Raw genomic sequence first — 27,451 nt, 5'->3', positions numbered from 1 at the left:
CCCTGTGATTGCATGGGTTTGCTCTGGGTGCTCCGGGTTCCTGCTACAATCCAGAGACGTGCAGGTTTGTAGGTAAATTGGCTTCTATAAATTACAGGATGTGAAAGTGGGATAACATATAACTAATGTATGGGTGATCAATGGTCGGTGTGGATTTGGTGGGCTGAAGGGCCTGTTCCACACTATCTCTGTACTAAACTTAACTCATGCTGCAAAGGGGACTGAGACCAGACAGTGCTCGATGTAATGGCGCGCTGCCCAGGGCAAGACGATGCCGTCTGCCTGCACCAATGGTTCTTGCAACTAAGTCTTATGGAGCAAACTGCGGGTGGCGCCAGCAATGGCTGACTAGCCAACTGTATGTCTGTCCTTTCCATCTTTGTGTCTGTTTTGTATGTGTTAAATGTATGTTTTTTGTGGTCTTTACCTCGTTTCATGTGGGGGGTGGGAAGTTGGTGGAAACCTTTTCTAATTTCCGATGGAGACGCGATTTTTTCCATATCATATCTCCGTCCGCACTGCGGCCTTACATCGTGGAGTTGGCGGCCTTTGCTGGAGATCGACCGGGAGCTCCATCGCGGGACTCACCATAAAGGAGTTTGTGATCCCTAACGGGGGTCGTCTTTGGGACTCCAACCGTGGGAGCCTGCTGGACTTTAACATCACGGAGCCCGCGGTCTATGATAGAGACCGACATCGGGGAATTCCAAGCCGCAGGAGTTTCGACCGCCCCGACGGGAGCTTCGACCGCCGGCTATGGATGGTTCGACTGCCCCAGAGAATAAAGAGGAAGGAGATTGGACTTTATTGCCTTCCATCACAGTGAGGATCGTGGGGAATCCACTGTGGTGGATGTTTATGTTAATTTTTATGTAGTTGTGTGTCTTGTTGCTTATTTTTTAGTATAGCTGTATGGTAATTCGAATTTCACTGTACCTTAATTAGTACATGTGACAATAAACTGACCTTGAAACCTACCAACATCTCTGGTTTCTTCTCCTTCATGAAGAGGATATCAACACCTTCGACGTTCTTCCTCCGTCCTCTCTTTCTGCGCGAGGTGTCTTCTCCTCTGTAGGCGCCGTTGATCACCTGACCTGTGACGGGATGGACGAGGCCTGCCTGCAGGATCCCGGCCATATCTGCTCTGAAAGCAGCCGAGGGGTCCAGCGAGCTCAGCCTGGGGGTGCTCGCACTGATGATGACTGGCACAGAGCCAGGCACCTCTTCCGCTGCCTTGGAAAGGTCCATGGCAGTCTCCTGCCATCCATTCAAAATGATAGGCGGATGAGTGAGGATGGAGGCAGCCTCCTCCTGGCTCTTCCTCTTTGCACCTCGATCTGTCTCAAACTCATACTTCCGCCTTCTCCTCCTCTGATCCCTCGGGAACGTTAATGCAAGTAGGCTCTCCTGCTTTCCAAGTAGAATTTCAAGGTGTCAGCAACATTTATGACAATCTTAGTAAGAGCCGAAACCCTACAGCAGTTGTATGCAAACCATGTGAGATGGAGCCCACGTTACACCGGCTGTCTCAAACAAGGCAGCTGCCAACCACCTACAATAGACACAAAAAGCAGGAATAACTCGGAGGGACAGGAACCATCTCTGGACATGGGAACGTTTCGGGTTGAGACCCTTTCCCTACACCTGGCGTTACTGCCTGGTCCCCTGCTATCACTGCCCAGGTGGGGCACCAACAAGTAGAAACTTAACAGGACCAGTCACATACACACTGTGGCTGTAGGAACAGGTGGTGCCGCTGTGGTGAGAGAAACCTCCCTCTTTCCAGCACATTGAAATCTCCTGTCAACATGTGCTGCAATATTGCCCACTTGCCTGGATGAGAGAAATGTGAGACCATCCATGACAAGCAGCCCACTTGCCAGGTACCTAGTCGTAAATAAGTAACCATTCACTCCCCCCTCCCCCCCCCCCCCGAAAACCCTGGCAAAGATGGACCATGGTCACAGTTTGCGCCATCGACAGAACACACCGCACATTGCTCGGGGCTACTCTGACAGCACCGCCCAACCCGCTGCCCCTACTACTGCACAGGAGAGAGATAACACATGAATGGGAGCAGCAGAAACTCACACAACATTCTGCCTTTTAGACGTATCACGATTGCTGCTGGATTTAAATCCTGGAACTTGCTATCTTGGAGCATATGTAAGTACCTTCATCACAAGGACTGCAGTGGTTCAAGGCATCAGCTCACCACCCCATCGCAAGGACACTAAAACCCAGCTCTACCAGAGACAGTTACCTCCCTTATGATGAGCAAAAGGCAGTGCTGGAGGAACTCAGCGGCTCAGGCAACCTCCGTAGAGGGGAAATAGACAAATGACATCGACAGAAGATAGACAGAAGGGTCCTGACCCAAAATATCACCTGTTCACTTCCCGCCACAGATGCTGCCTGACCCACTGAGTTCCTTCAGCGCTGCTATTTGTTTTGTTTAAGATTCCAGCATCTACAGTTTCTTATGTCTTAAATATAATTTTTTTTTTTTTTTTTTTAAGTTTCTAATTCATCTCCCACTATTCCCTCGGGGTTTCACTCAAGGCAAGAGAGCACAAGATGGGGGCTGGAAGCTAATCTTCTGATGTTTGGTGAGAGGTCCATACCTCGGTGGCAATGGAGGCTAGGATTGCAATGATACTAGGGCATAGAGTGGCGGGTGATCCTGAAGTGTGCTTGCGAGAATGTTACTGACAAGTATGGTCCTGGTCCAACAAGGTAGGCAGTATTGCTGGACTTGCCCAAGGACGAGTCGGGTTGTGAGAAGCACATATAGTAAGGAAGTAGTGATCATAGCTTTTCATATCGTTGTGAAGGAGGATGTAGAACAGGGGTCACTGTTAACTGGGTGGAAACATGTTGAGCTGAGGTAAAGAGGAATGAAAGCGCGTAAGTGTGTACCGGAATTTTCAGGGCAAAGACGTTTCTGCTCACATCTCTGTTCATACCCATGCAGGAGGTGGGTAGGGTAAGTACAATCAGTGCTCCTTGGATGACCACAAAGACTTGGTGCAAAGAGAAAAGCAACGTCAGAGGCCAGACTGTTAACACACGCGAACCGCACTGATTACATAAAGTTCAGCTGGGAAACAAGAAAGGAAATAGCACACACAGTGAGAGAGAATGGGAAAAGACTGGTAGCATCCATAAAAGGAAATGCTAAAATATTCTGCATGGATGTAAACAGGAAAAGCATTGTATGAGGAGAGGTGGGGCTTATCAAACACCAAAACGGAAATGCACTGCCAGGATGTGGGAGTCTGGAGCCATGTGATGCAGACAAAACCCAAAGCGGGCTTTGGTCAGCAGTATTGGTGAGTGCCACTGGAAGGCGCTGTCATCACCCTTCACCATGACTGATCATTGAGATGGGAGGTACACAGAAAAGCTGGAGAAACTCAGCGGGTGCAGCAGCATCTATGGAGCGAAGGAAATAGGTAACGTTTCGGGCCGAAACCCTTCTTCAGACTGATAGGGGGTGGCGGGGAGAAGGAAGGAAAAAGGAGGAGGAACCCGAGGGCTGGGGGAGACAGTAAGGGCTAACAAAATTGGGAGAATTCAATGTTCATGCCCGCAGGATGCAGACTCCCCAAGTGGAATATGAGGTGCTGTTCCTCCAATTTCCGGTATGGAAATGAGACGGGAGGACAGGATATAACCGACTGCCACTGTTCTACAGGACACTGCTGAGCACATCGTCAGCACGATGCCTGCATTGCCAACACAATGGGACAGCTTAGCTGGAGACCAGTCAGGTTCCGGAGCTCAGGTCTTCAGGACCACAGTCTGGATGTTGTAGTCCTTTGAGACTTTTGGATAGGCACATGGATATGCAGGGAAATGGTATTATGTAGCGGCATATAAGAGTTAGTCTTGTGGTCATGTTCGACACAGATATTGTGTTCCTGTGCTGTTGTATGTTCTATGTTGTTGGGTGTGACAGTATTTACAGTATCCAGTGTTCACAACCATTTCTTGAGACCATGTGGAATGAATGGAATTTACTGCAGACTGATTTCTGTAACGATGGGATCTCCAGACAAAGATGGATTAGTCACTCGGCACTTCTGGCTGAACATGGCTGCATATCGTCAGGAAATCAGAGCTGTACTCCTGAAAGGATTCCAGAGCAACTTTCAGAAGAGAATTGAAAGGGTTAAACTGTGGCTTTGGTGAAGTGGAAGGGCAGTAGGTCTAATTGAAGTGCTAGGTCAGGTGTCAAACGGTCTCCTTCAGTGACATACAACTCTATACAGTATATTTCTGGTACTATATCCATCAGACTCGTGGGCATCCCAAGGGAAGCTAAAGCTCCTGACTCCTACCTAATCACTCAACACCCCTCCTTACCGTACCTCTGGGCCCTGCTATATCCAAGAATATCGGAATAGCAGAGGTTATACCAGCAGCAGAAGACTCTGCAGGTGCAATCCAAGGTGGAGTCAGCTGCAGCACTTGCCTTTGAAAATTGATGGGAGGAGACAGAGCCGTCAGCAAAGCTGAGAGTGTGTGCAGCCTGCACAGGGACACTGAGGCAGCTCCTCACGTTCAGACTGTCTGCTGGGGCAGCCATGGAGTACATTACACCAGCAGCTTCCAGGTTCTGCTGTTGTGCTGATGGCCATTTTCCTTTCAGCACAGCGTGGCAGATGTTGTCGATGCGGTTTATGATAACTCGATCCTGACAGAATGAAAGTAAGAAAAATGCAATGTCAATGCATATCTGCCAGCTCCAGGTCTAGAGAAATGCTTGGTTCTAATCAAAGCAGAACATTTATAAACAGAATGAACAAACGTAAAGAATAGCTTGTATTACTCTCATGATGTTCACACCCTCTAGGCATCCCAAACATCTAACAATTTACATAAAATTGACATCAGTTGCAACCCGTGGCATTAGGCAGCCATTTTGTATAAAGCTACGAGAAAGATACTGAGATATTTTTACAAAATGGATGGGATACAAATATTGTCCAGGAAACAGGGAAGAATTCCTGTTCTCTAAGTAATGCCAAGGATGTTTCCATTCACCTGTGTGGGCATGGGGCCTCTATTTAGCAGCTTTACTGTCTGAAGAGTGTCACTGATATGGCCACCAGGAATGGTGTTGAAGCTGGTGACTCTATTCCAACTCACCTTGGGCCACTCAGCAGACGAGTAGAGTGTTTTCTCCTGCAGCAGTTGTGCGATGGTTGGCTCGCGGATGTCCTGCAGGAGGGTGTCCTGGATCTCATCTTGGACCAGGCTGGCAGATGTGTTGCTCTCCTCATCAAAACTCTTCAGCGGGATAACTGAGAAAAACAACATCCTTACTGTAACAAGAGCTGGAGTTGTTTAATGAACCATACAATCAGCATCCTGCTCTGGAAACTGGCATTTAAAGTTGAAATCCACAAATGCCAAGTCATAAAGTTGAATTCCAAAAAATATGGTTTCTGTACACTGTTGAACTTATTTGGACAGGAAAATACAGCCCACTCCCTGGGTTCTTGGATCAATTTCCATTGCCATAAAAGACGGGCACTTGATATTACTCTGCCTGTCTTGTTGCCCATGTACCAGAATCATCGCACTAGAAGATATGGTCCCACCAGGGCCCTATACAACCCTGGATTGACCTGCTTTAATACGCCAACATGGTCAATAATAACAAGGGTATTGTGAGGTTGGGACACGTCTGGCCAAGGAATCCACTTCTCCATCATAGCCCTTACCTCAGATGTAACATTCAGTAAAATGGATAAGTGTCAGAACTCCACAATGGTGTGTAGACACCACAGTTTTGTTCATTTAGCTTTCTGTGACATTCCAGGGGCGTTTCTCCCACGCTACAGATCTTTACCATCGCAGGTTATGCTTATTAAAAGGTGAGCTACTTTGGGAACGTGATATCTTAATTCACAGAAACATCCAAAGGCTTTAATGTGGCACCTTTAACATAAACTTATGCCTTTGTTCCCAAACTCCCTTTAAAATGCTTGCAGCCTCTGCCTCTAACACCTACCTGGTTAGAAACATAGACAATAGGTGCAGGAGGAGGCCATTTGGCCCATCAAGCCGCATGGCTGATCATCCACAATCAGTAACCCGTGCCTGCCTTATCCCCATATCCCTTGATTCCGCTAGCCCCTAGAGCTCCATCTAACTCTTTTAAATTAATCCAGTGATTTGGCCTCCTCTGCCTTCTATTTCCTGCATCTAGCTTGTCTAGTCCTTTTATAATTTTATACGTTTCTACAAGAGCTCCTCTCATCCTCCTAAATTCCAGTGAATACAAGCCCAGTCTTTTCAATCTTTCCTCATATGACAGCCCCGCCAACCTGGGGATCAACCTCGTGAACCTACGCTACACAGCCTCAATAGCAAGGATGTTTCCTCAAATTAGGCGACCTAAACTGCACACAATACTCCAGATGTGGTCTCAGAACTATTTACTCCTATACTCAACTCCTCTTGTTATGAAGGCCAGCTTTCTTCACTGCCTGCTGTACCTGCATGTTTACTAACTGCTATGAGCAAAAGATAGGAAGGAACAATTAAATAAGGATCAAAGATGCAAACTCTAACTTTTAAAGATTTGATAGTTTCTAGAATAGTTTGGAAGTAAATATAAGAACATTTCTAATGCAGTGACACACATGATTCCCTTTCAATGTGTGCTTGTTTTTTGTTTGATTTCAACGGATGAAAGAGCAGCTACCTTCAGGTTGTGAATTATCTTCCTCGGATTTCTCTTCTGTTTTACAGAGATCATCCTTCATGCAGTCCTCGAGGAGGTGCCTGATTGTCAGCTCCCGCTTTATGGGAACGATGCCATCATGGGCTGAGGATGGATCTGGCTCAGCCTGCACCGTCTTCATTAACGAGTAAGCAGTTCCGAGCGACGGAGTGCTCGTTAGGCTTTGCACGGCTACCTTCACGAACGGAGGATGGTCTGATTCAGCATTTGTAAAGGCCACGAGCTCCTCCGTTTCTGCTGAACAGGTCTCATTCACAGCCACACCTTGCTGGTCTGTGCCCGCCACAGCTTCAGTCAGCTTCAACCCATTGGTGGCTTGTGGACTTACAGGTGCAGTAACTGGAGAGTTGGACTCAGCCAGCTGGCTGGCTCTATTCCATGGTCTATTGGAACTATTGGCTGTGGTCTGTGTGAGGCACACGCCCGGGCAGTTAGCCTGCAGATCATAAACGTGTTCACCTATGGGGCTCTCCCCACCACTGACTTCCATCGAGCTCTCATTCTCAGCTTTAACCTGCTTGTCGTGCACAAGGTGACACGGAGGGACGGCACCAGGCACCGGGTCCACAGGCTGCACACCACACACTGGTGCCGAACTATCCATCATCTCCTCTGGTACAGACGGCACTTCCAACACACCATTGGATTGTACCAGCAGCAAGTTCAGACAGTTTATTGGTGAGGCAGCAGCAACACACACAGGCTGTAGATTTCTCTGGAACATGGTTTCTCCACGGCTGCAAGATTCCAGCACAGGCTTCAGTAAACCTTCCTCGCCATCACCCTCTGCACACATTCCGTCCACGGCATTCGTCTCTTCAGATTTGACGTGTGTTGTTGGCATAGGGTAAAACTTGGTCTGTGTGCAGTTGACAGCTCCCCATTCGTTCCCTGCAGCCACTGCCTCAGACAGACTGAGACTAGATTGAGCAGCGCTGCACTTGTTTACAGGGTCAGCTGCACCCTCTTCATTCTTCACTTCGGCACAGTCTCTGAGCGTTCCTGCCGAGGGGCTCGGCACATCCAAAACCTCCTCCAGCTTCTCCTGCTCCGCGTCCATCTGCTCAATGTTGTCCTTCTCCCCCAGAGTGAGCACAGTGGAGGCAGGAGAAGCAGACTGGCTGAAATTGAGGGAGGACTGGCTGCAAGGAGCCGGCACTGTCTGGAAGTAGGTGTTCCCGTTCTGTACGTAGTTCCTGTGAGCCTCGCGGAAGGAAAGCTGAGGGTCGTTGAGGATGTAGTAGTCCGTCCTGCTGAGGCCGTGCTTGGCAGTGCCTATGAGCAAGTCACGGTCATGTTTACCGCATTCCCACCACACCGGCAGGTACAGGCTGGGGCGGCACAGCTTCAGCCGCTCGCTCAGCTGCGGGCTCCGCAGAACTTGCTCACGAACCTTGCGCAGCAACTCTATCCGGTACAGAGTCCGCGAAGCTCGTTCCTCCGTGATGGGCTCCACAAAAATGCTTGGATCTGAAGCCTCTGGAACAAGGAAAGAGTCGCCAGTCAGAAAATGGCCGTGCACAATGGTTTTACTGACATACACACTAACAGCATAATAACATGATGCATTGTCCAACCTCTAGCAACCAGCTTCCCTACACAAGCAGCGGGATGGTGTCACCCTTCCACACTGTCTGCTGAAGGCAGAACTCCAGCCCGTATCCCACCCGCCATGTGCTTACTCTCTCTGACAATGTCCCTAGCTTCACCTACATGTTGGTCTTACCCAGGCCAACATAGTTCCTTCGTTCTCCAGTCTGATCAAGGATTGCCCATCTGAAACATCAAAAAAAAACAAAAAACACACACACACCCTTCACATCCCTCCCTCCTTATGAAAACTAACTTACAACTTTCTCTTTCTCACACCCTGCAAACATTAACCATTTCTCTATCTACAGTGGCTGTGTGACCTTGGTTTCCTTTAGTTTAGAGGCACAGAGCAGAAACAGGCCTTTCGGCCCACTGGGTCTGCACCGACCCCCGCACATTAAAACTATCCTAACAACACTAGGGACAATTTTACATTAATGCCAAACCAATTAACCTACAAACCTGTCTGTCTTTGGAGTGTGGGAGGATACCGAAGATCTCGGGAAAAACCCCACGCAGATGACGGGGAGAACGTACAAACTCCATACAGACCTGTAGTCAGGATTGAAACCGGGTCTCTGGTGCTGTAAGGTAGTAGCTCTACCATGGCATCACCGTGCCACCTGCTGACATTTTCTGGCATTGCCAGTTTTTGTTCCACATGTCCAACACCTGCAGTTTTTTTTGATTTTCTATCTCTCACGGGTTCTTCATCACTCTCTCCATCCTCTCCTCTGCAGACGGATCCTCACTCAGTCCCCAGCAGCTCATTCAAGTGCCCACCCTCCACACCACCAAGTTCTCAGTCTAAGGCACAATCTCGCTGTGTCCAACCACTTTACTTCCTAGATCAGAAGCAAGGATTGAATGGAACTGCCCACATCCACACTCAGGAGCCATGTTTCCACTGACTGCATCTCCATTAGAGATCAGCAAGAAGAGGGTGGGAAGAAACTGAGCTACATGTCTCCTACGGAGTCAGCCAGCTGGTAATCACATTGCTTTAGCTGGACTGAAACACAACAAACTGTGGAATGTAACAGGACATAATTCTCACCTTCTTTCCTCTGAGGCAGCCTGCAAACATTCCGGCACATGGCCACGAAGCTTCGGAAATACCTCTCTAGGCTTCCATCCGTTTTTCTCTCCAACCTGGCAAAGCTGCGGAACTGGTTCCAGTCAAACTGCTTCTTGTCTGGATCATACACCACACCGAACGTCGAGACCACACGGTAGAAATCTGTCTGTTCCCTCCTTGTCCACCTGGAAAAATAAGGAGTTGATGTGACCCTCTGAAAGAACACCAAGCAGCAATTCCTTGTCAACGCCGCCGCCATTGTGAATAGACCAGATGATACAGCGACGTGGGTTCAGTGTGGTCAGTGTGTAGTTTGCACCATTTTCCCTGTGAATGACTGGGTTTTTGACTGTTGCCCTGAGAGTGGGTTGGCCCCTCTCTGACCTGAACAGTTTCAGCTCATAGTTCACTGCCTGGATCTGTGCACATATTCCAGCCCAGGACAATTTGAAGCGGATGGGCAGAGGTGGTTTTCAAACAGTGCACCTATTCCTCGAGAATAGCAGAATCTAAGTAACTGTACAATGTGCATATCTAGACAAGACTTTGGAATTTAACACATTACCATTTATAATTGGAATCAAATTATCCATGTTGTCATCAAGTTATACAGCAGAGAATCTGGCCCTTCGGCCCAACACGTCCATGCAGACAAGATGCACCATCTAAGCTAGTCTCATTTGGCCTATGTTCCTCTGAACCTATTATATCCATGTACTTGTCCAAGTGAGTCATTATATATTATCATACCACAAATGAGTTGGTGAATTAATTTGTTTTTGCTGCGTACAGAAATATGCTGATTGGTTACGGTAAACATTTCTCTCTGAACCTTTTTTGATCCTGAATGGGCCAAGTGTGGCACAGCTGCTGTCTCACGACGCCAGAGACCCAGGCTCGATCCTGACCTTCCACACACCCAGTGTGGAAATTGCATGTTCTTTCTCAATCATACTTATTTGCACAAAAGACCATGCTACTTCTTGAAAACAGCTGTTTAATTGTGGGATGTTGCCTGTAGAAGTTAATATTCCTCCTCAAGTTTGATCAGAGCTTACATCAGCACCAACTGGGCACTGAACGATCAGGAAGTCAGGCTGGGCAATGCATCTGGTCTCCACACTCACCTCCCAACAAGCCATGAGGCACATATCAGAGAGAGTACTCCCATGTTGTTGCATCACAGGCACAACAAGCCGAGCTCTCACCACAAGTCCACCCACTATTTTTCCCAACAATCTGAAGAATCGCAACTTAATGTCCCTCAATCATTTACCTTTGCTGGATTTCCATGGTAACAATGTCCATTTCTGACACCCTTCCCCAGATCTCATCCTGTGGATACCAGCGACGCCGGTTATTGCGCGCCTGCGACTCCATTCTCACCAGCTCCTTGCGATTGCAGCGTTGGTAGGCGGTTATGAGGCGACGAAGACGAGCTGTGAGCACTGAAGCCACCGGCCACTGGGGACGGTCCATGTCTGCACCATTCTGACCTTCGATGGAATCAAGGATTAAACTTACTAGTTAGTTAGTGCTGAGCTGGATATCCAGGTAACCACATCCTATAGTATCCTAAAGCAACAAACAATCTTAAGCACAATACTTCCTTTTCATATTTCAAGATCTGAGCATTGACAAAGCAAGCAGTGATCGTCCATCTCTTAACTATTTTATGGGACATTCATGAGGGAGTCAGCTGGATTAACTCAGCGGGACAGGCAGCATCTCTGGAGAGAAGGAATGGATGACGTTTCGGGTCAAGACCTTTCTTCAGACGGATTATGTATAAGGGACACAAGAGATACAGACAGTGATGTGGAGATAAAGAACAATGAATGATAGATATGCAAAAAAGTAACGATGATAGAGGAAACAGCCCATTGTTAGCAGTTTGTTGGGTGAAAATAAGAAGCTAGTGCGACTTGGGTGGGGGAGGGATAGAGAGAGAGGGAATGCTGGGGCTCCCTGAAGTGAGAGAAATCAAACTCATACCACTGGGCTGTAAGCTGCCCAAGCAAAATATGAGATGCTGTTCCTCCAATTTGTGTTTAGCCTCACTCTGATAATGGAGGAGGCCTATGACAGAAAGATCTGTGGAGGAATGGAAGGATAATTAAAGTGTCCAGCAAACGGAAGATCAGGTAGGTTCAGGCAGACTGAGCAAAGGTGTTCTGCGAAACGATCGTCCAGTCTGCGTTAGGTCTCGCCGATGTACGAGGCCACATCTTGAACAACGGATGCAGTAGATGAGGTTAGAGGAGGTTCAAGTGAACGTCTGCCTAACCTGAAAGGACTGTTGTGGTCCTTGACAAGAGTCGAGAGAGGAGGTCTAGTGACAGATGTTATATCTTTTGCGGTTGCAGGGAAAGGTACCGGGGAGGGGGTGGTTTGGGTGGGAAGGGATGAGTTAACCAGGGAGTTGCGGAGGGAATGGTCTCTGCAGAAGGTGGTAAGGGGTAGAGATGGGAAAATGTGACTAATGCTGTGATCCCGTTGAGGTGGTGGAAATTTCGTAGGATTATGTGTTGTATGCGATGGCTGATATGGTGGGAAGGTAAGGACTGCCAAGTAAATTTGAGTGCGATGGAAATTGGTGGTGAAGTTGATAAAAGTCCATGAGTTGTGCATGGGTGATCCCGTTGGAGGTGGTGGAGTAGCACCAATGCAGTCATCAATGTAACACAGATAGAGTTTGGGGATAGGGCCAGTACATGCCTGGAACAGGGATTGCTCAACGTACCCTACAAAGAGGCAGGCATAGCTGAGGCCCATGCGGGTGCCCATAGTTACACCTGGGTCTTGGAGGAAGTGGGAGAAGAAGATGTTAAGGGTGAGGAACAGCTCCGCTAGGCAGAGTAAAGTATTAGTAGAGGGAAATTGTATGGTTCTGCGGTCGAGGAAATTGGATGGCTGCATCACCAGTAAGGGTGGCAGATAACCTCCTCTGAAGATCTTCGATGGACTCCATGAGTTTCACAAGTTTATAGTGATCAACATCAACACTTAAGTTTGCTAAATGTAGAATATTATTATAGTTTAAATGTTACCGCTGCCATGGTGGAATCGAAACTTGGGTCAGTTCATCTGGGTTACTGGTAACAAATGCAGCATCACCATTTTAACCCGGACAATTGTGAAGCGAGATCAATAGGGGTTGGACCAGCAAATGGTAAGGTGCGAAGGAATGGTGATGAACTGAGACACCTTGACTTTAACATTAGGTTGAGATGAAACAGGATGAGAAGGGCTTAAAAGGACTGTAAACAGAAGCACAGACAACGTGGGCCGAATGGTCTTTCCCAAAACTGTACACTTGGTGTCACTTACACCAACACAAACCACTCACCATTTATATACAGTGCCCTCCATAATGTTTGGGACAAAGACCCATCATTTATTTATTTGCCTCTGTACTCCACAATTTGAGATTTGTAATAGAAAAAAATCACATGTAGTTAAAGTGCACAAAGTCCAATTTTAATAAAGGCAATTTTTATACATTTTGGTTTCACCATGTAGAAATTACAGCTGTGTTTATATATAGACCTCCCATTTCAGGGCACCATAATGTTTTGGACACATGGCTTCACTGGTGTTTGTAATTGCTCGTGTGTTTAATTGCCTCCTTCGTGCAGGTATAAGAGAGCTTACAGTTTGCCAAGAAGTACTTAAAAGAGCAACCACACGCCTGGAAAAACGTCTTGTGGACAGATGAGACGAAGATTAACATATCAGAGTGATGGAAAGAGCAAAATATGGAGGAGAGAAGGAACTGCCCAAGATCCAAAGCATACCACCTCATCTGTGAAACACGGTGGTGGGGGTGTTATGGCCTGGGCATGTATGGCTGCTGAAGGTACTGGATCACTTATCTTCATTGATGATACAATTGCTTGTGGTAGTAGCGTAATGAATTCTGAAGTGTATAGGCACATCCTATCTGCTCAAGTTCAAACAAATGCCTCAAAACTCATTGGCCGGTGGTTCATTCTACAGCAAAACAATGACCCCAAAATACTGCTAAAGCAACAAAGGAGTTTTTCAAAGCTAAAAAATGGTCAATTAATGAGTGACCAAGTCAATCCCAATTGAACCCAATTGAGCATGTCTTTTATATGCTGAAGAGAAAACTGAAGGGGACTAGCCCCCAAAACAAGCATAAGCTAAAGATGGCTGCAATACAGGTCTGGCAGAGCATCACCAGAGAAGACACCCAGCAACTGGTGATGTCCATGAATCGTAGACTTCAAGCAGTCATTGCATGCAAAGGATATGCAACAAAATACTAAATATGACTACTTTCATTTACATGACATTGCTGTGTCCCAAACGTTATAGTGCCCTGAAATGGGGGGAACTATGTATAAACACTGCATGGTGAAACAAAAATGTATAAAGATGACCCTTATTAAAGTCTGACAATGTGCACTTTAACCACATGTGATTTATTTTTCTATTACAAATCTCAAATTGTGGAGTCCAGAGGCAAATAATTAAATATAGGGTCTTTGTCCCAACCATTATGGAGGACACTGTATCTTACCTAAAATTGAGTCTTCCCCTTTCTCCAAAATCCCAGATTCAATGCAGGAATTTACATCTTCCTGTAAGTCAACAAAAACAATAAGTAAGTTCAAGTTCACATTTATTGCCACATGCACCAGTTAAGGTAAAGTGGAATTTGATTTACCATGGAGCCAAACAATCAAAAAGAGCACAATACACAATAGAATACAACATGAACATCCACCACAGTGGAATCAATATTCTTCACTGTGGTGGAAGGAAATAATGTTTCAGTCAGTCCTCCTCCTTTGTTCATCTGTGGTTGGTGTGTAAGAGCAGGAAATGGGAAGTTAGGGGTCATGCTTCAAGTAGTAGTTTTCCATCCTGCCCTCCTCCTGCCATGGACATTACTGGTGATGCTATCACACACCACCCAGCCTACTGTTGCTACCCCTATTATTAATATCAGATTGTGATCTTGCCCGTCACAACATTTAAGCTTACAAGAGCAACCCACCTTCCTGCTTACTAAAGACAGGATGACCACATCGTGCAATGCTGCTGTTAACCCATGGTCAGTTCCTTTAATAACACATGATTAAATTACTGTAGATGACAGTGTAATTGGGTCTAAGAGGGAGTTAGAGTTCAGAACCTCTATTACTGTCCAAGTTATAGAATACAGGGACATCATATCACCTGAAGGATATAATGGCCTAGGTGGAATAACATTACAGGTTACATTATGAGCATAAATTGAAAAGACTGTTTCTATTCCCTTTGCACAGAAGATCGAGAATGATCTCACAGATGTTGATGATTTAATAAAATAGGTAGTAATATAATTGGAAAATGACCATCAAGTGGACATAATCTTAAAAAATTGAGCTCATTTTCACAGAGGAGGTAAGAAAATCTCCCTTGCAAAACGATGTAGAGTCCGAGGCTCATTGGTGATCCTCGCACTATCCTTGATCGGACTTTGCTGGCTTATTCTTGCACTAAACGTTATTCACTAGTCATGTGTCTACACACTTTAAACGGCTCGATTGTAATCACGTATTGTCTTTCTTCTGACTGGATAGCATGCAACAAAAGCTTTTAACTGCTCCTCGGTACACGTGACATTATACTATACTGGTAGATGCAAGGGATCTGTTCAGATAGGTGACCAAGGCAAATACAGAACAGGTATCATTTAATGAAATGCTGAATTGAGATCTCACTGCTGAAAGACCTGTTTCTAAAATCTTCACAAATTTGAGACAAAGATAGAGTAGACAGTCAGAACCTTTTCCCTCAGGGTGGAAATGTCAAAGACCACAGGGCAGGTGGGAAGGGCAATTACGGTGGGAAGGGCAAAGCTGGCAAGATATGCATGGGGTGTTTGTTTTTTTACACACAAGTGCGCTAGAAAGTGCTGCTGGGGGTGGTGGTGGAGGCAGATACAATAGTGGAGTTTAAGAGGCCTCTTCCCGTACTGCACTGTTCCATGGTGTCGGCATCCCTGCAAGGGATTACACAGGATGCCTGCTCTCCATTATCTCTCCTGACACCCTGGTAGCACACCATCAGAAATAGTCAGAAGCCAGGCTGTCGATCTGTACTCTGGTGGGGCGGAGAGAACATGTCCCTTCCGGAAGAACAGGGAGAACTTTGAAGTAATACATGCAAGTGAAGGCCAAACACTGGATTAAAAAAAAAAAACATCATGTATCATAGAGTATCAAGACATTTTACTCACATCTGGCTGATCTTTGAACTGGCCATCAGACTTCAACTCGGAGTCATCACCTTTACAAAGGTCAACCCTATAATTCAGGACAGAGAGAATGACCATTTCAATGAAATCAGAGATCACAAATAACTGATGGAAGTCAGGACAGTAGACAATGTCTACATGAACTAGGTCTTTGCAAGACCTTTGACAAGGTCCCACGTGGTGGATTGCTTTGGAAAGTTAGATCATGGGACCCATGGTAGCCAGTTGGTGGTTGGAGTTAGAGGTGGTAGCAGGGAATTATCTTTCAGACTGCGGACCTGAGACCAGCAGTGTACTGCAGGGATTGGTGCTGGCTCTACTAGTATTTGCCATCTGTGTTCAACGATTTGAATGAGAATGGTGAAAGGGCAGCATTTTACAGGGTATTCAAAGGGAAACCTTATCAAAACTGAGTGGTGGAACAGGCTGCCAGAGGGAGTGGCAGCAATAGATACAATTTACAACATTTAAAACCTATTTTGACAGCCACAGGGATAATAAAGGAATGTTGGCCAAGTACAGGCAAATAGAACAAGCTCAGTTAGGTGAGTTGGTTGGCATGGATGAATTGGGCTGCAGGGTCTGATTTCGTGCTACATGACTCATTGAATTGCTATTCATTCTGTTTATGCTTTGAATGGCTGGGAAGAGTGCCCTGGAGAACGTGGGCAGAAGTGCACACAGCAGCTGGGGCAGGACAGAGACCTCTCATACACCCATCAGCCTCTTCACGTCGTCACTCAGTTTCAGCTAATGACTATTATGCAGGTGGGCAGCAACAAGATAAATGACTAGTTAACTTGTTTATTGGAAATGGCACTGAGCAATGGAGGAGTGTTGGGCTGGAGGCTGGACAATAGCCCAGCCTTGTTCGAACAGTGTGGCAGCTTTGGCCACAACAGCCCTGTGCTTACCAGGGCATCAGGCCAGACAGCGCTCTCAGTAATACTGTGGATGTGCAGTAAATTGGGATGGTTGACAGGGTAGGCTGCATTAACGGCCAGCCTGGAAAGGTATGGATGAGCAGCGAGCCCTGGGAGCTCTTGTTGACAAACCTTCGAGGCTGGCAGAGCAAGTTGATACAAAGGTTTAAAGAGTTTAGGTTACTTGGGTTTATAATTGGAGCAAGAGAATGCAATACCTCAGCTGGACCATTGGAGGTATCAGCATAATACTTCCCAGCAGTGTTGTGGGGCTGAGGATGGGATGTGAGGAAGTCTTGCAGGTGACCAGCAACAAGCACCTCTTGGATTAGGACATGTTGAATCACCCGTGTTCCTGGAAAGGGGTAATGGGGTGACCTGACAGATGGGGTTAACGGGTGACCTGACAGAATTCTTCAAAGAAGAGGGAAACTCTTTCTGCAGTCAGGTGCAAGGTCAGAGATGTACAATCCCGGGAAAAAGTGATGAGCAATAACTTTCACAGTGTTGTCAAGACTTGACATTCTGTATCTGACAAGCTACAAACTAATTCCAAAATTTCTTTTAAACGGGAGCTGGTAGTGATCCAGGATGAGGAGCTTCTTTCAGAGGTACAGATACGGGTTGAATGGCCTCCCCCTGTATCGTGACCTTTTATAAATTTAAGCTCCTGAGTGGAGTTTGAACCTGGAAGGACTTTCACAGGTAGACAAAAGTGCTGGAGAAACTCAGTGGTTGCAGCAGCATCTATGGAGTGAAGGAAATAGGCAACGTTTCGGGCCGAAACCCTTCTTCTCCTGCTGAGTTTATCCAGCAATTTTGTCTACCTTCGATTTTCCAACATCTGCAGTTCCTTCTTAAGCAAAGGATTTTCACAGGAGTTGGTGTTCAGAATCAGCAGTAAACATCTCTTCAACTACCCCACCCTCAACAGATGGCAATGTTTTACCCTTCGCTTATGTCTGCTGGCAGGTCAACACCTCCTTGCTCGGCTGCCAGTGAGGTCTCATCAGGCATGCCCACCCTCTCAAGGAAGCAGAGTGCTGGGTCAGCTCTCATCGCATTATATCGCTCATAACCTGGAAAGAGAAAGAGTCAGGTCTCGGTGGATGGAACAAACGGCTTGAGAGTCCAACTGGAGAAAGTCCCACCCATGGCAAACAGGTGCATCAGGAATCACAGCCACAACATTATCACTAATATTCCTCCTTAAACATATCTTTCCGGCTCCAACGTTTTCGTCTAACAGCCCATCCTTTTTCTCCAGAGATGCTGCCTGACCTGCTGAGTTACTCCTGCACTCTGTGCCTTTCTTGTAGGTACGGGACAGACAATAGATGAGGGGTTCCCTCATGTTTATTACAACATACAACATAGAAGCAGCAGGCACCAGGGATCCGTGTCGCTGGTTCTATGTTGTATGTAGTAATAAACCATGAGGGAACCCCTCATCTATTGTCCCAACCTCTACAAACTGGGCGGGTGAGTGTCCCTATGACTGGAGGACACTGTCACAATGATGGACATCCGGTGGCGCTGTCATGGCTGCCTCCACCTTCAGTCCGGTATCTTTTTTGTTTTTTGTTATGTTAGAAGTGCGTTTTTTGGGGGGATATTTTGTGTTTTATGTGGGGGGGGGGGAAGAGGGTACGGTAAGGGGGATACCGTCCTTCAGTCCCTTCCTGGAGGGGGGGTGACGATGGTTCGAGTCGCGACATCCCCCCCCCCCCCCCCGGCCTACCTACTGGGACCGACCAGAGCTCCAGCAGTGGCGGTGCAGCGCTGGATATATCGCGGGGTGGGCGATGCCTTACCGTCGGGGTTCCATCGTTCCCGGCGAGAGAGCCTGAGCATCGGGCCGCCCATGGCGGCGACTGCGGGGTGCTCGGGAGGCCCCAACCACGGGTGAACATCTGGCAAGATCGGCGGGGAGGCTGGCTGGACTTTGGTTCCTTCCCTAACTTTGGTGCCACTGTGGGGTTGTGTTGTGTCGTGGACTTCTGTGTTTGTGCTTTTTAATTTTTTTTATGACTGCAAGGAAAATCCATTTCATTGTTTCTTATGAGACAATGACAATAAATTGAATGCAATCCAATCCAGCGAGGCCAGTCAGTCTGCTCAGCCAGCGTCCACATAGCTGAAACTATCTGGCAATTGGTCAACGTTTCAGTTGCGTTACTCCCACAAGCACAAATCTCCCACAAGTGTGTGTTTTAAATCAAAACATAGGTGAATCCAAATCTCCAAGTCAGCCCACATGCTCCCTCAGGCACTCCTGCAAATACTGAGGCATTTGGGACCCCGTGGTAATTGCTGCCAAACGCAGGATCTCCTTGGGGATATGAGACATTCCCAGGAATCAGAGCAAATTCTCAGACACACCCAGTGAAATCCTTGCAAATACTGCAAAATCCCGCAGGAACCCCTGTAAATACTTCCTAGGAAGTGCCTGTAAATACTGAGAGAATCATAGTGACCTCATGAATACTGAGACATTCCTGGGAACCTCCTACAAATCCCTCTGTGAAAATTGGCACTCCTGGGAATCCATGTAAGTATTGATGCTCTCTAGGCGATCCGTTATTTTTAACCAACGAACCCTTGTCCTCTCAAAATTCACCCTGTCAAGACCTCTCAGGGTCTTGTATGTGTCAGTTGTTGCCTTTACTCTAACTCCAGTGGATACCAGCCTAGCCTGCCCAATGTTTCTCCATAAGAAAACCACCAATTCAGGCATTCGTCAGAAGATCTCTGAATTGCTCCAACACATAAACATCCTACAAATACTGAGGTAGACAAAAATGCTGGAGAAACTCAGTGGGTGAGGCAGCATCTATGGAGCGAAGGAAATAGGCAACGTTTCAGGCAGAAACCCTTCTTCAGACCCGTTTCGGCCCGAAACATTGCCTATTTCCTTTGCACTATAGATGCTGCTGCACCCGCTGAGTTTCTCCAGCATATTTGTCTACCTCAGTATTTGTAGGATGTTTATGTGTTTATGCACCTTTGATTTCCCAGCATCTGCAGTTCCTTCTTAAACTACAAATACTGACACTGTTTAGTTTTTCATATGTAATCTCACCTATAGCCAATGAAGCATGGCCTCCCAACTTTGGTATTCAATTCCCGCACAATAAGCAATGACATTCTCTTAGGTTTCCAAGTTACTAGTTTTTTGTAAATCTAGGGTTATTAGGCTATTTTCTCCAGCCAAAATAGTCAAAATGCCCATTTTCTCACGTTACATTCTATTTGCCAGATCTTTTATTCACCCTCTTCACACGTCACCTATCCATCTTTTTTTGTATTAACAAATTTAATCACCAGCTAAGCCATTTATATGAATCATAAAAAGTTCAGGCTTTAACATCGATCTGTGTGGCACCCCCTCATTACCAACCAGAACTACCCTTGTACTGTGTACCTATGCTCCCTTTCCTGTTAGCCAGCTATTCCTCTGTCCTTACCAACATCATCTCCCACACCATAAGCTTGCTCTCAATAAAAATCATGTAGCACTTTATCAAATGCCTTCTAGAAATCTGAATACACTACATCCAGTGGTTCCCCTTTATCCAAGGCACAATGTACAAAGAAGTGTAGGTAGACTCAAAATGCTGGAGTAACTCAGCGGGACAGACAGCACCTCTGGAGAGAAGGAATGGGTGACGTTTCGGGTCGAGACCCTTCATCTGTAGTACATTTTGAATGTCTCAAAAGTCCCTGATGTTTTTTTTTCAGAACTAGATTGACTTTGATTATCTTGAATTTTCTGAAGTGCCCAATACTGTGAGGTTTATAAAAAGAAAAGCACTCTTTACCAAAAACACTTCAAATTCCAAATTAATAGTTTCTCTTGGTCTATTATCTAACACTATAGCAGATACATTTATAGCCATTAGAATATAGATATCTAGCACAATACATCAACCAGATTCAGAGTAATGAATTACTTTGAGGTTGTTTTTCGCCAAGTTATACAAAACCTCAAACACAGGCTTACCATGTTTGTAAACTCCAATGAGCATGGACTTGTCACAATCTCCATCCCACCATTCAACTGGGATATCATTGTAGTCAACCTCAGGCATCCAGACTTCCAGCTTACTATACACCAAGATGTGGTGAAGAGAGAGGAAAACAAGGCAGAACGGGTAAGACAGTGAGAGAGATAGAGCTCATGTAACATACAGACAGGCAGACACATGGCAACAAAGAGGGACATAATAACACAGAGAGATGGACAAAATAATTCAATGCCATTAGAAATAATTAATAAAAGTAATTTGAGAATCGAGACTTTTCATTCATCAGCCCCCAACAAAACACTTCTCTTTATGTCTCACTCTGCGACCCTGCCTGAGGGAGAGTTACAAATTTCACTTCCTTTGGCGTGGGAAGTGCTTCTGATGTCACCTCGAAAGACCTTGTGTTAATCATAAAGTTATGACTCCCTGGTACTGGAATCATGAGTTAAATACATTCCCTTTGTATCTCATGACTTAGAGCGCCTCATTTAGATCACCACAAAATTATTTAAACATAAGTTCTTAAAGGGAAGGTTGAGCACTTGTGGGATATTTTGATAGCTTTTACACTAACAGGCATTAAAATAACTTGGTGATTGGAACTTTAGTGTTAAATGCCCTTAGGCATTTTTTAAATAGTTCCCTTCATCTTTTTCCTTCCGTCATCTCCTCCAATTTCCCTGTTCATTGCTTGGTATTGGTGTTGCCATATTCTAGGGTCATTGAAGTAGAGCATTCAATAATAATAATAGAATAAACCTTTCTGCCCATTATGCATGTGCTAGCTATTTGTAACTGCTCACACATGACTGTGCTGCCAGATTCAGGGACAATAAGATCATAAAATTTGCAGACGACACAACAGTGGTGGAACTCATCAGCGGAGATGATGAATCAATGTACAGGGAGGAAGTGAAACAACTAGTGGACTGGTGCGGCAACAACAATTTAGCATTAAACGTCGACAAAACAAAGGAGATGATTGTCGACTTCAGGAGGTCGCAGCCAAAACACACACCCAACATCAGTGGCACCACGGTGGAGAGAGTGGAGAGCATAAAGTTCCTCGAAGTGCAAATTTCAGACACTCACCTGGTCGAGGAACAACACTGGGATTGTCAAACGGGCCCATCAGCGACTGCACTACCTGAGGAAACTCAAACAGGCCTCACTCCCCACCAACATCCTCAGGACTTTTTACAGGGGCACGGTGGAGTCTGTACTCACGCACTGCATGAGCACGTGGTACTCCAACTGTAACTGCTCAGACTCTGCAGAGGGTAGTGAGGGGAGCGGAGAGGATCATTGGCATCTCCCTACCCTCGGTACATGAACTATTCCAGAGCCGCTGTCTGAAAAAAGCTCTGAGAATAGCTAAGGACAAATTGCACCCCATTCCACACACATCTGGATCTCCTGCCATCAGGCAAGCGATACCGTAGCATCAAAGCCCGGACTACCAGACTGCTAAACAGCTTCCTGCCACAGGCTGTGAGGCTGCTAAACAGTCACTCCACCTGATTCTGCTGCTTTGCACTGACAATTTAATAACTCTGGCATTGTCCACTCAAATCAGCTGCCCTGGACACATTAATGACTGTTTTCACTGTATTTTAATGTTGCTGTTTTATCTGCTGTTTAACTATTTGTACTGTTTCATCAGGGACTGGATTGTTTTTATTTATGTGTGAAATGTTTAAGATTTATGTGGGATGCTCCGGTATTCCCTGGGAAACGTCTTCTCATTTTGCACTGTACAATTGTTGCTTTGCAAGATGACAATAAAGGTTGATTGATTGATTGACCTCCTACTCCTGCTGTGGCCCTAATCCACTACGCTGTGTTTTCCCTCAAATATTTATGCAACCACTTCTTGAAATCTGCTTTGAATCACTCCCACTGCCTTTTCAGATCATGTAATTCTCTGTAAAATATGTTGCATCTTTTGCCATTTAGGGCCTGTCCCACTTACGCGATGTTTTCGGCGACTTGCTGGCACCCGTCATAGTCGCAGCAGGTGGCCGAAAATGTTCAACATGTTGAAAATCCAGCGGCGACCAGAAAAAGGTGCGACTCTTTGGGCCATGACCTCTTGTAGTCAACCTCGGGCATCCAGACTTCCAGCTTACTGTACACCAAGGTGTGATGAAGAGAGAGGGGACTTTGGGCTACTCACGACCATACAGGCATCACCCCGCGATCACAGGCAACAACCTGTGTGACACTGGAAACAGTTTCTCCGTTTCCCAAGTTGTATATTGGAAGCAGAGGGCCAAAGGAAACGGACATGGACAGTGCAGTCCAGCTCTATCATGCTGTCATCCAACGTTATACGTCAGTTTGCAGAGAGAGCAAGGAATTCCTGCCAAATTTAAACAATGTTCAACTTGAAGAAACCTCATGAGGAGCAGGCCACCTTAATCCGACTGGCTCAGCACTGAACAGGACGTCCCTTTACCCTCCACACTGCAGTGGTTGTGCTATGTGACGTACCTTGCATCAACACCATCCAAAGCTTTGTCAGCGGCCTCCCCCAGCACCTCCTGCTTGAGATAATATAACATTCGGACTCTCAGCAAGACCCTGTGGACAACCACATAAATCTCAAGAACAGGAAGGAGGAATATCTCTGCCTACACATTGCTTCTTGGGCTGAAGTGTGCTTGACCAGGCTGACAGGATGTCACTGTACAGCAATGAGGTCCATCACTGAGAAATACAAGAGATTCTAATCTGGCCAAATTACAATTGTACCCAAATATTAGAATGTTTGCATAGTTTAAGAAAAAAAAATCTCACTTCTTTACATGCAATTGGGGTAACCAAATGGCACACATGCAGACAGTTATGTATATCACAGCATCCACGCAAAACCTCCCAAACAGCTCCTTAAACCTGACTTCCATCCCACATGCAGCCAGCCCCCCCCTCCCCCCCTCCTCGGGCAAGTGGTGCACGTATACCGACCCCCTCTCACACATGTCCCTGTTTACACTCACTTGTTGCAGTGCTGTTTGAGATGTTTCTTATAGCCATCATCATGGAAAAGCACCTCTGGGTTACAGCTGGCCATCCAGTCAGCGTTCTTCAGCTCTGGTTGGGACAGTGGGGTTTTCAGCTTCTTGCCTTTCCTGCCCCTGGGCACAGGAGCTGACAACCCTGCAGGAAATTGTCCAAAATGTGCTGTTATTCAGTGTGAACTGAATCGTATATCCAAAACAAATATTTCCACCCTCACCACTCTTGCACTGAAGCCAAACATCTACCGGGCCTCCCCCTTCCCTTTGTTTCTAGCCTCTGGCTCACATACCTGAGTGATTGTGCAGTGCTTGATTCTGTCCATCTTTTGTAGGAGTGATAAGGTCCCAGATGAAACTTTTAATCTTCTCGTCTCCTTTGTAATGCTTCAGGCAATAGACCAGGAGGGTGCGACAAACGGTCTCCATGTCCTTCTCTGTCAAGTGCCATTTGAAGCGTCCATGCGACAGGATGTCCTTCCATCGCCCCCACCTGCAACACAGTCCACCAGCACTGTAGGCAACAGTAGCCCAGAGTTCCCCATCTCACACATCACCCTGGCAAGCGTGAAGCAAGACTACAGCCAATCTGCTGCAAAGTTTGGAGCCATGGTTAAAAATTGGTAACCAATCAGGCCAATTCAGATGTGATCTATCTCTGCAAAATACACAGTGAAGAATCTTGGCCTCATGGGCTTTGCTTACAAGAAGCACCAGCATCAAAGTCCATCTCATGGGATAGATTTCTGCTGCCCTCTCTGAACAAACCTCCCTCCCTCCAGCGTTCAGTAGACAACAAGACGCAATCATGAAGATAGAATGTCCACGTACTAGGTCAATCACTGCTTCTTTTCTGGGAACTCGCCACACGGGTATTGCACTGTCTGTCAGATTTCCAATATTACAACAGGGATTGGATTTCAACTTCACTTGAATAGTTATAAAGTACATGGGATGTTCTGGTAGGCAACAATGAAACAACTCATTTCAGTTTATATTCAATAAATCCAGTTAAATCAACACTTACCCGAATATCAACAGGTTCTTTTCCACCCGAAAGCATTCGGCCCGGAGATACCGCCGTGTCTTGTCGTGGAGACGGCGAGACCTTGAAGGTTTATCTTCACTATCACTGTCAAGCTCAGAGAACTCCATCAATTCATCATCCTCAAACGAATTGTAGTGTTTGGTCTGTTTCCTGACACGTGGTGTGTCGATGACCAAACTGTCCTGTGTGCAAGATGTCCAGAGAGAGGAGAATCAATATCAACCCCGTTCACTGCCGTGACTCATGATGTGCAATAATGGAGACCCGATCTCTTCAACTACATGGCCTCGTTTCCAGTTCCTGGCTTTTCCTGAGCCCCTGCTTGCATCATATATACTCCACCAACTCAAGATTTATACAATCCTAATCACACACCTTTCACTCTAGTCTTGGGCAAATGTACTCCAAATTCCTAAAGCATTAAATTGAAAGTGCTTGCTTCTGATTCCAGCATCTTGACTTTGCGGTACCTGACCTTGATAACGTCCTTTTGACTATCTCTAGTTCCGTAGCCTAGAGTCCTTGTCCCCTCTCCAACGTAGCACAACTTCCAGTCACCCACTGATCATGCCCTTCTCCTTCTCCTCCTCCTCCTCCTCTAAAGTATGCAGTAACAACTCAAAACACAACATTATACAGAAGGCAAACAGTCGTCTTTTGATGAGCTGGCTGAGGGGCACTAGACATTCAATATCTATCTAAATAAGGAAATGTGCACAGGCTGAACATTTTAACAATAAGATGCTTGCCAACCACAGTGAAGCTTCAGTTTCTGACTGCAGGAAGGCCGTCCTGTAGTGAGCATGTGACAGGACAGCACGGCTGCCCTGCTCTGCAGTCTATGGCACAGAAGCAAGCCTTCTGGCCCATCATGTGTGTGCCAACATGTTGTCAAATTAAACTAATCCCTCCATTCTCTGCCTGTTCATGTGCCTGTCTAAATACCACTCAAACGTCAGTGCTGTATCTGCTTCTACTATCTCCCTGGCAGTATGTTCCAGATACCCACCACTGTAAAAAAAAACTTGCTTCACAGATCTCCATTACACTTTCCCCCGCTTCCTTAAAGCTATTCCTTCTAGTATTAACATTACCACCCTGGGGGAAATTAATATCGACCCTATCTGTGCCTCTCATCATTTTATAAACTAATATCAGGTCTCTCCTTTGCATCCAAGTCTCCAGAGAAAACAATATGTCCATTCAACCTCTTCTGATAGCGAATACCCTCCAATCCAGGCCGCATCCTGGTAAACATCTTCTGCATTCTTCACAAAACTCCACAAGCTTCCTGTAATGGGGCAAACGGCATTGTACACAATACTTCCAAATGCTGCCTAACCAAAGTTATTTACAGCTGCAAAATGACTTCATGTATTTTATACCCTGGACAATCAAGGCAAGTATGCCGTACACTTTCCTTACCACTATTTACCTGTGTTGCCACTTTCAGTGGATGTCTGTCGCATTACAGATACCTCAGGTGAGCCATTAGGCTGGGGAGTCAAGCAGGAATAGATGGACGTGGCCACAACCAGTTACATACCCACTGCCAAGAATATCCATTGATCGTCATCTTCTGCACTAATGATACGTGTGGGCACCTGCTCAAGGACAGTACCTGTCAGGGGCACTTACCTTGCCGTTCTTTGACTCTATATCCAGCTCTGCAATTTTGGCCCATTTTTGCCAAAAGTTGGGGTCATCCAGGGAGATGTCCGTCCTATTGCCCGAAGCTACAAAACTGGCCTGAAGCAGAAACAAATCACATCAGAGTACCGAAGGTGTACTTGTTAAGGAGCTGTAAGCAATTCATGCAACCGACAAAAATATTAATTGGATGCGCCAGTGATATTAAATTATGCAGTCAGGACACTGCCCGAGAGGGTGGACAGAGGATTGCTCAAACATCGGTAGTTGGCTGTGAGTGCACAGGTTTAGCAGAATGCTGGAAACAAACTTGAATAAATGCACTGATTCAGACAGATACAGAATTAGAATAGACAGAACCAATGCTGATTCATGAACCTGTAAGTGATCGCAAATGACCCGTGAAGCAAGTTTGTTAATGTTCAGGAAGAGGGGCTGAGGTGAGACTGCCAAGGTCAGCACTACCCTGTGCTCCACAGTCAACCTCAGGCAGTGCTCTGAGATACCATTCTTCCCTCCTCAAAGGGTGACTTTATTTGTGCAGGTGGCTCTCAAATAACTTGGCTGAGATTCGCTAATGTGTTGATGTTTAATGAGTAATTAATTAAACGGAGGTAGTGAACTATGTTTGTGTCCAGTTTAATTGCTTCCTTCCGATGCTCCTCTCTCTCTGCCTATTTCCTGGTTAAGAAGCCAACTATTTAAAAGAGCTGCATTTGATCAAAGTTCAGTCCACACAAGACAGGGTATTGTGATCATTCTGTTCTTCCCTCCCCCTTCCAGTAACACTGCTGTTAAAATATTCTACTGAGCTATCAAAATGCCTCGCCAGCAAATCATTAACTCTTGGTTGCTACGTTGAGTTGCAGCCATTGAGTTGTGCCTGAATGCTACTTCTAACCTTTGCAAATGTTGAACCCTTCCCTTCTGATTCAATGGTGATTGTGCGAGTTCGCCGAAGCAAGATCTGGTCAATGTCTTCTTCACAAAACTTTGATCCTTCATCCTCCTCATCCATTAGGGCTCCATATGCTCCTTTACGAAGAAGATCCTCTACTTCAATCTTGGACAATGGCTGCACCT

General features: G+C 46.1%; 1 protein-coding gene across 5 annotated transcripts in view; it reads right to left on the bottom strand.

Annotated features, from left to right (window-relative positions):
- chd6 (chromodomain helicase DNA binding protein 6) overlaps positions 1-27,451 on the bottom strand; it is a 186,725-nt gene that overhangs the window by 16,475 nt on the left and 142,799 nt on the right. For 4 of the 5 annotated variants that reach the window (XM_055651953.1, XM_055651954.1, XM_055651951.1 and 1 more), the window contains 16 exons: positions 27,270-27,449; positions 26,357-26,467; positions 24,698-24,900; positions 23,964-24,163; positions 23,653-23,812; positions 23,147-23,236; positions 20,629-20,732; positions 17,575-17,704; positions 15,685-15,751; positions 13,978-14,038; positions 10,708-10,927; positions 9,411-9,616; positions 6,722-8,239; positions 5,158-5,312; positions 4,481-4,702; positions 967-1,410 (listed from right to left, as the gene is read on the bottom strand). In XM_055651953.1, coding sequence (XP_055507928.1) covers positions 967-1,410; positions 4,481-4,702; positions 5,158-5,312; positions 6,722-8,239; positions 9,411-9,616; positions 10,708-10,927; positions 13,978-14,038; positions 15,685-15,751; positions 17,575-17,704; positions 20,629-20,732; positions 23,147-23,236; positions 23,653-23,812; positions 23,964-24,163; positions 24,698-24,900; positions 26,357-26,467; positions 27,270-27,449 — 4,071 coding nt within the window. The remainder of the gene's footprint in view (positions 1-966; positions 1,411-4,480; positions 4,703-5,157; positions 5,313-6,721; positions 8,240-9,410; positions 9,617-10,707; positions 10,928-13,977; positions 14,039-15,684; positions 15,752-17,574; positions 17,705-20,628; positions 20,733-23,146; positions 23,237-23,652; positions 23,813-23,963; positions 24,164-24,697; positions 24,901-26,356; positions 26,468-27,269; positions 27,450-27,451) is intronic. The other variant, XM_055651952.1, reaches the window with a different exon arrangement.

The sequence above is a fragment of the Leucoraja erinacea genome, chromosome 21 (assembly GCF_028641065.1).
Source record: "Leucoraja erinacea ecotype New England chromosome 21, Leri_hhj_1, whole genome shotgun sequence".
Lineage (NCBI taxonomy): Eukaryota > Metazoa > Chordata > Chondrichthyes > Rajiformes > Rajidae > Leucoraja > Leucoraja erinaceus.
The sequence above is the reverse complement of the archived record's forward strand: the minus strand, read 5'-3'. Positions and strand labels throughout refer to the sequence as shown.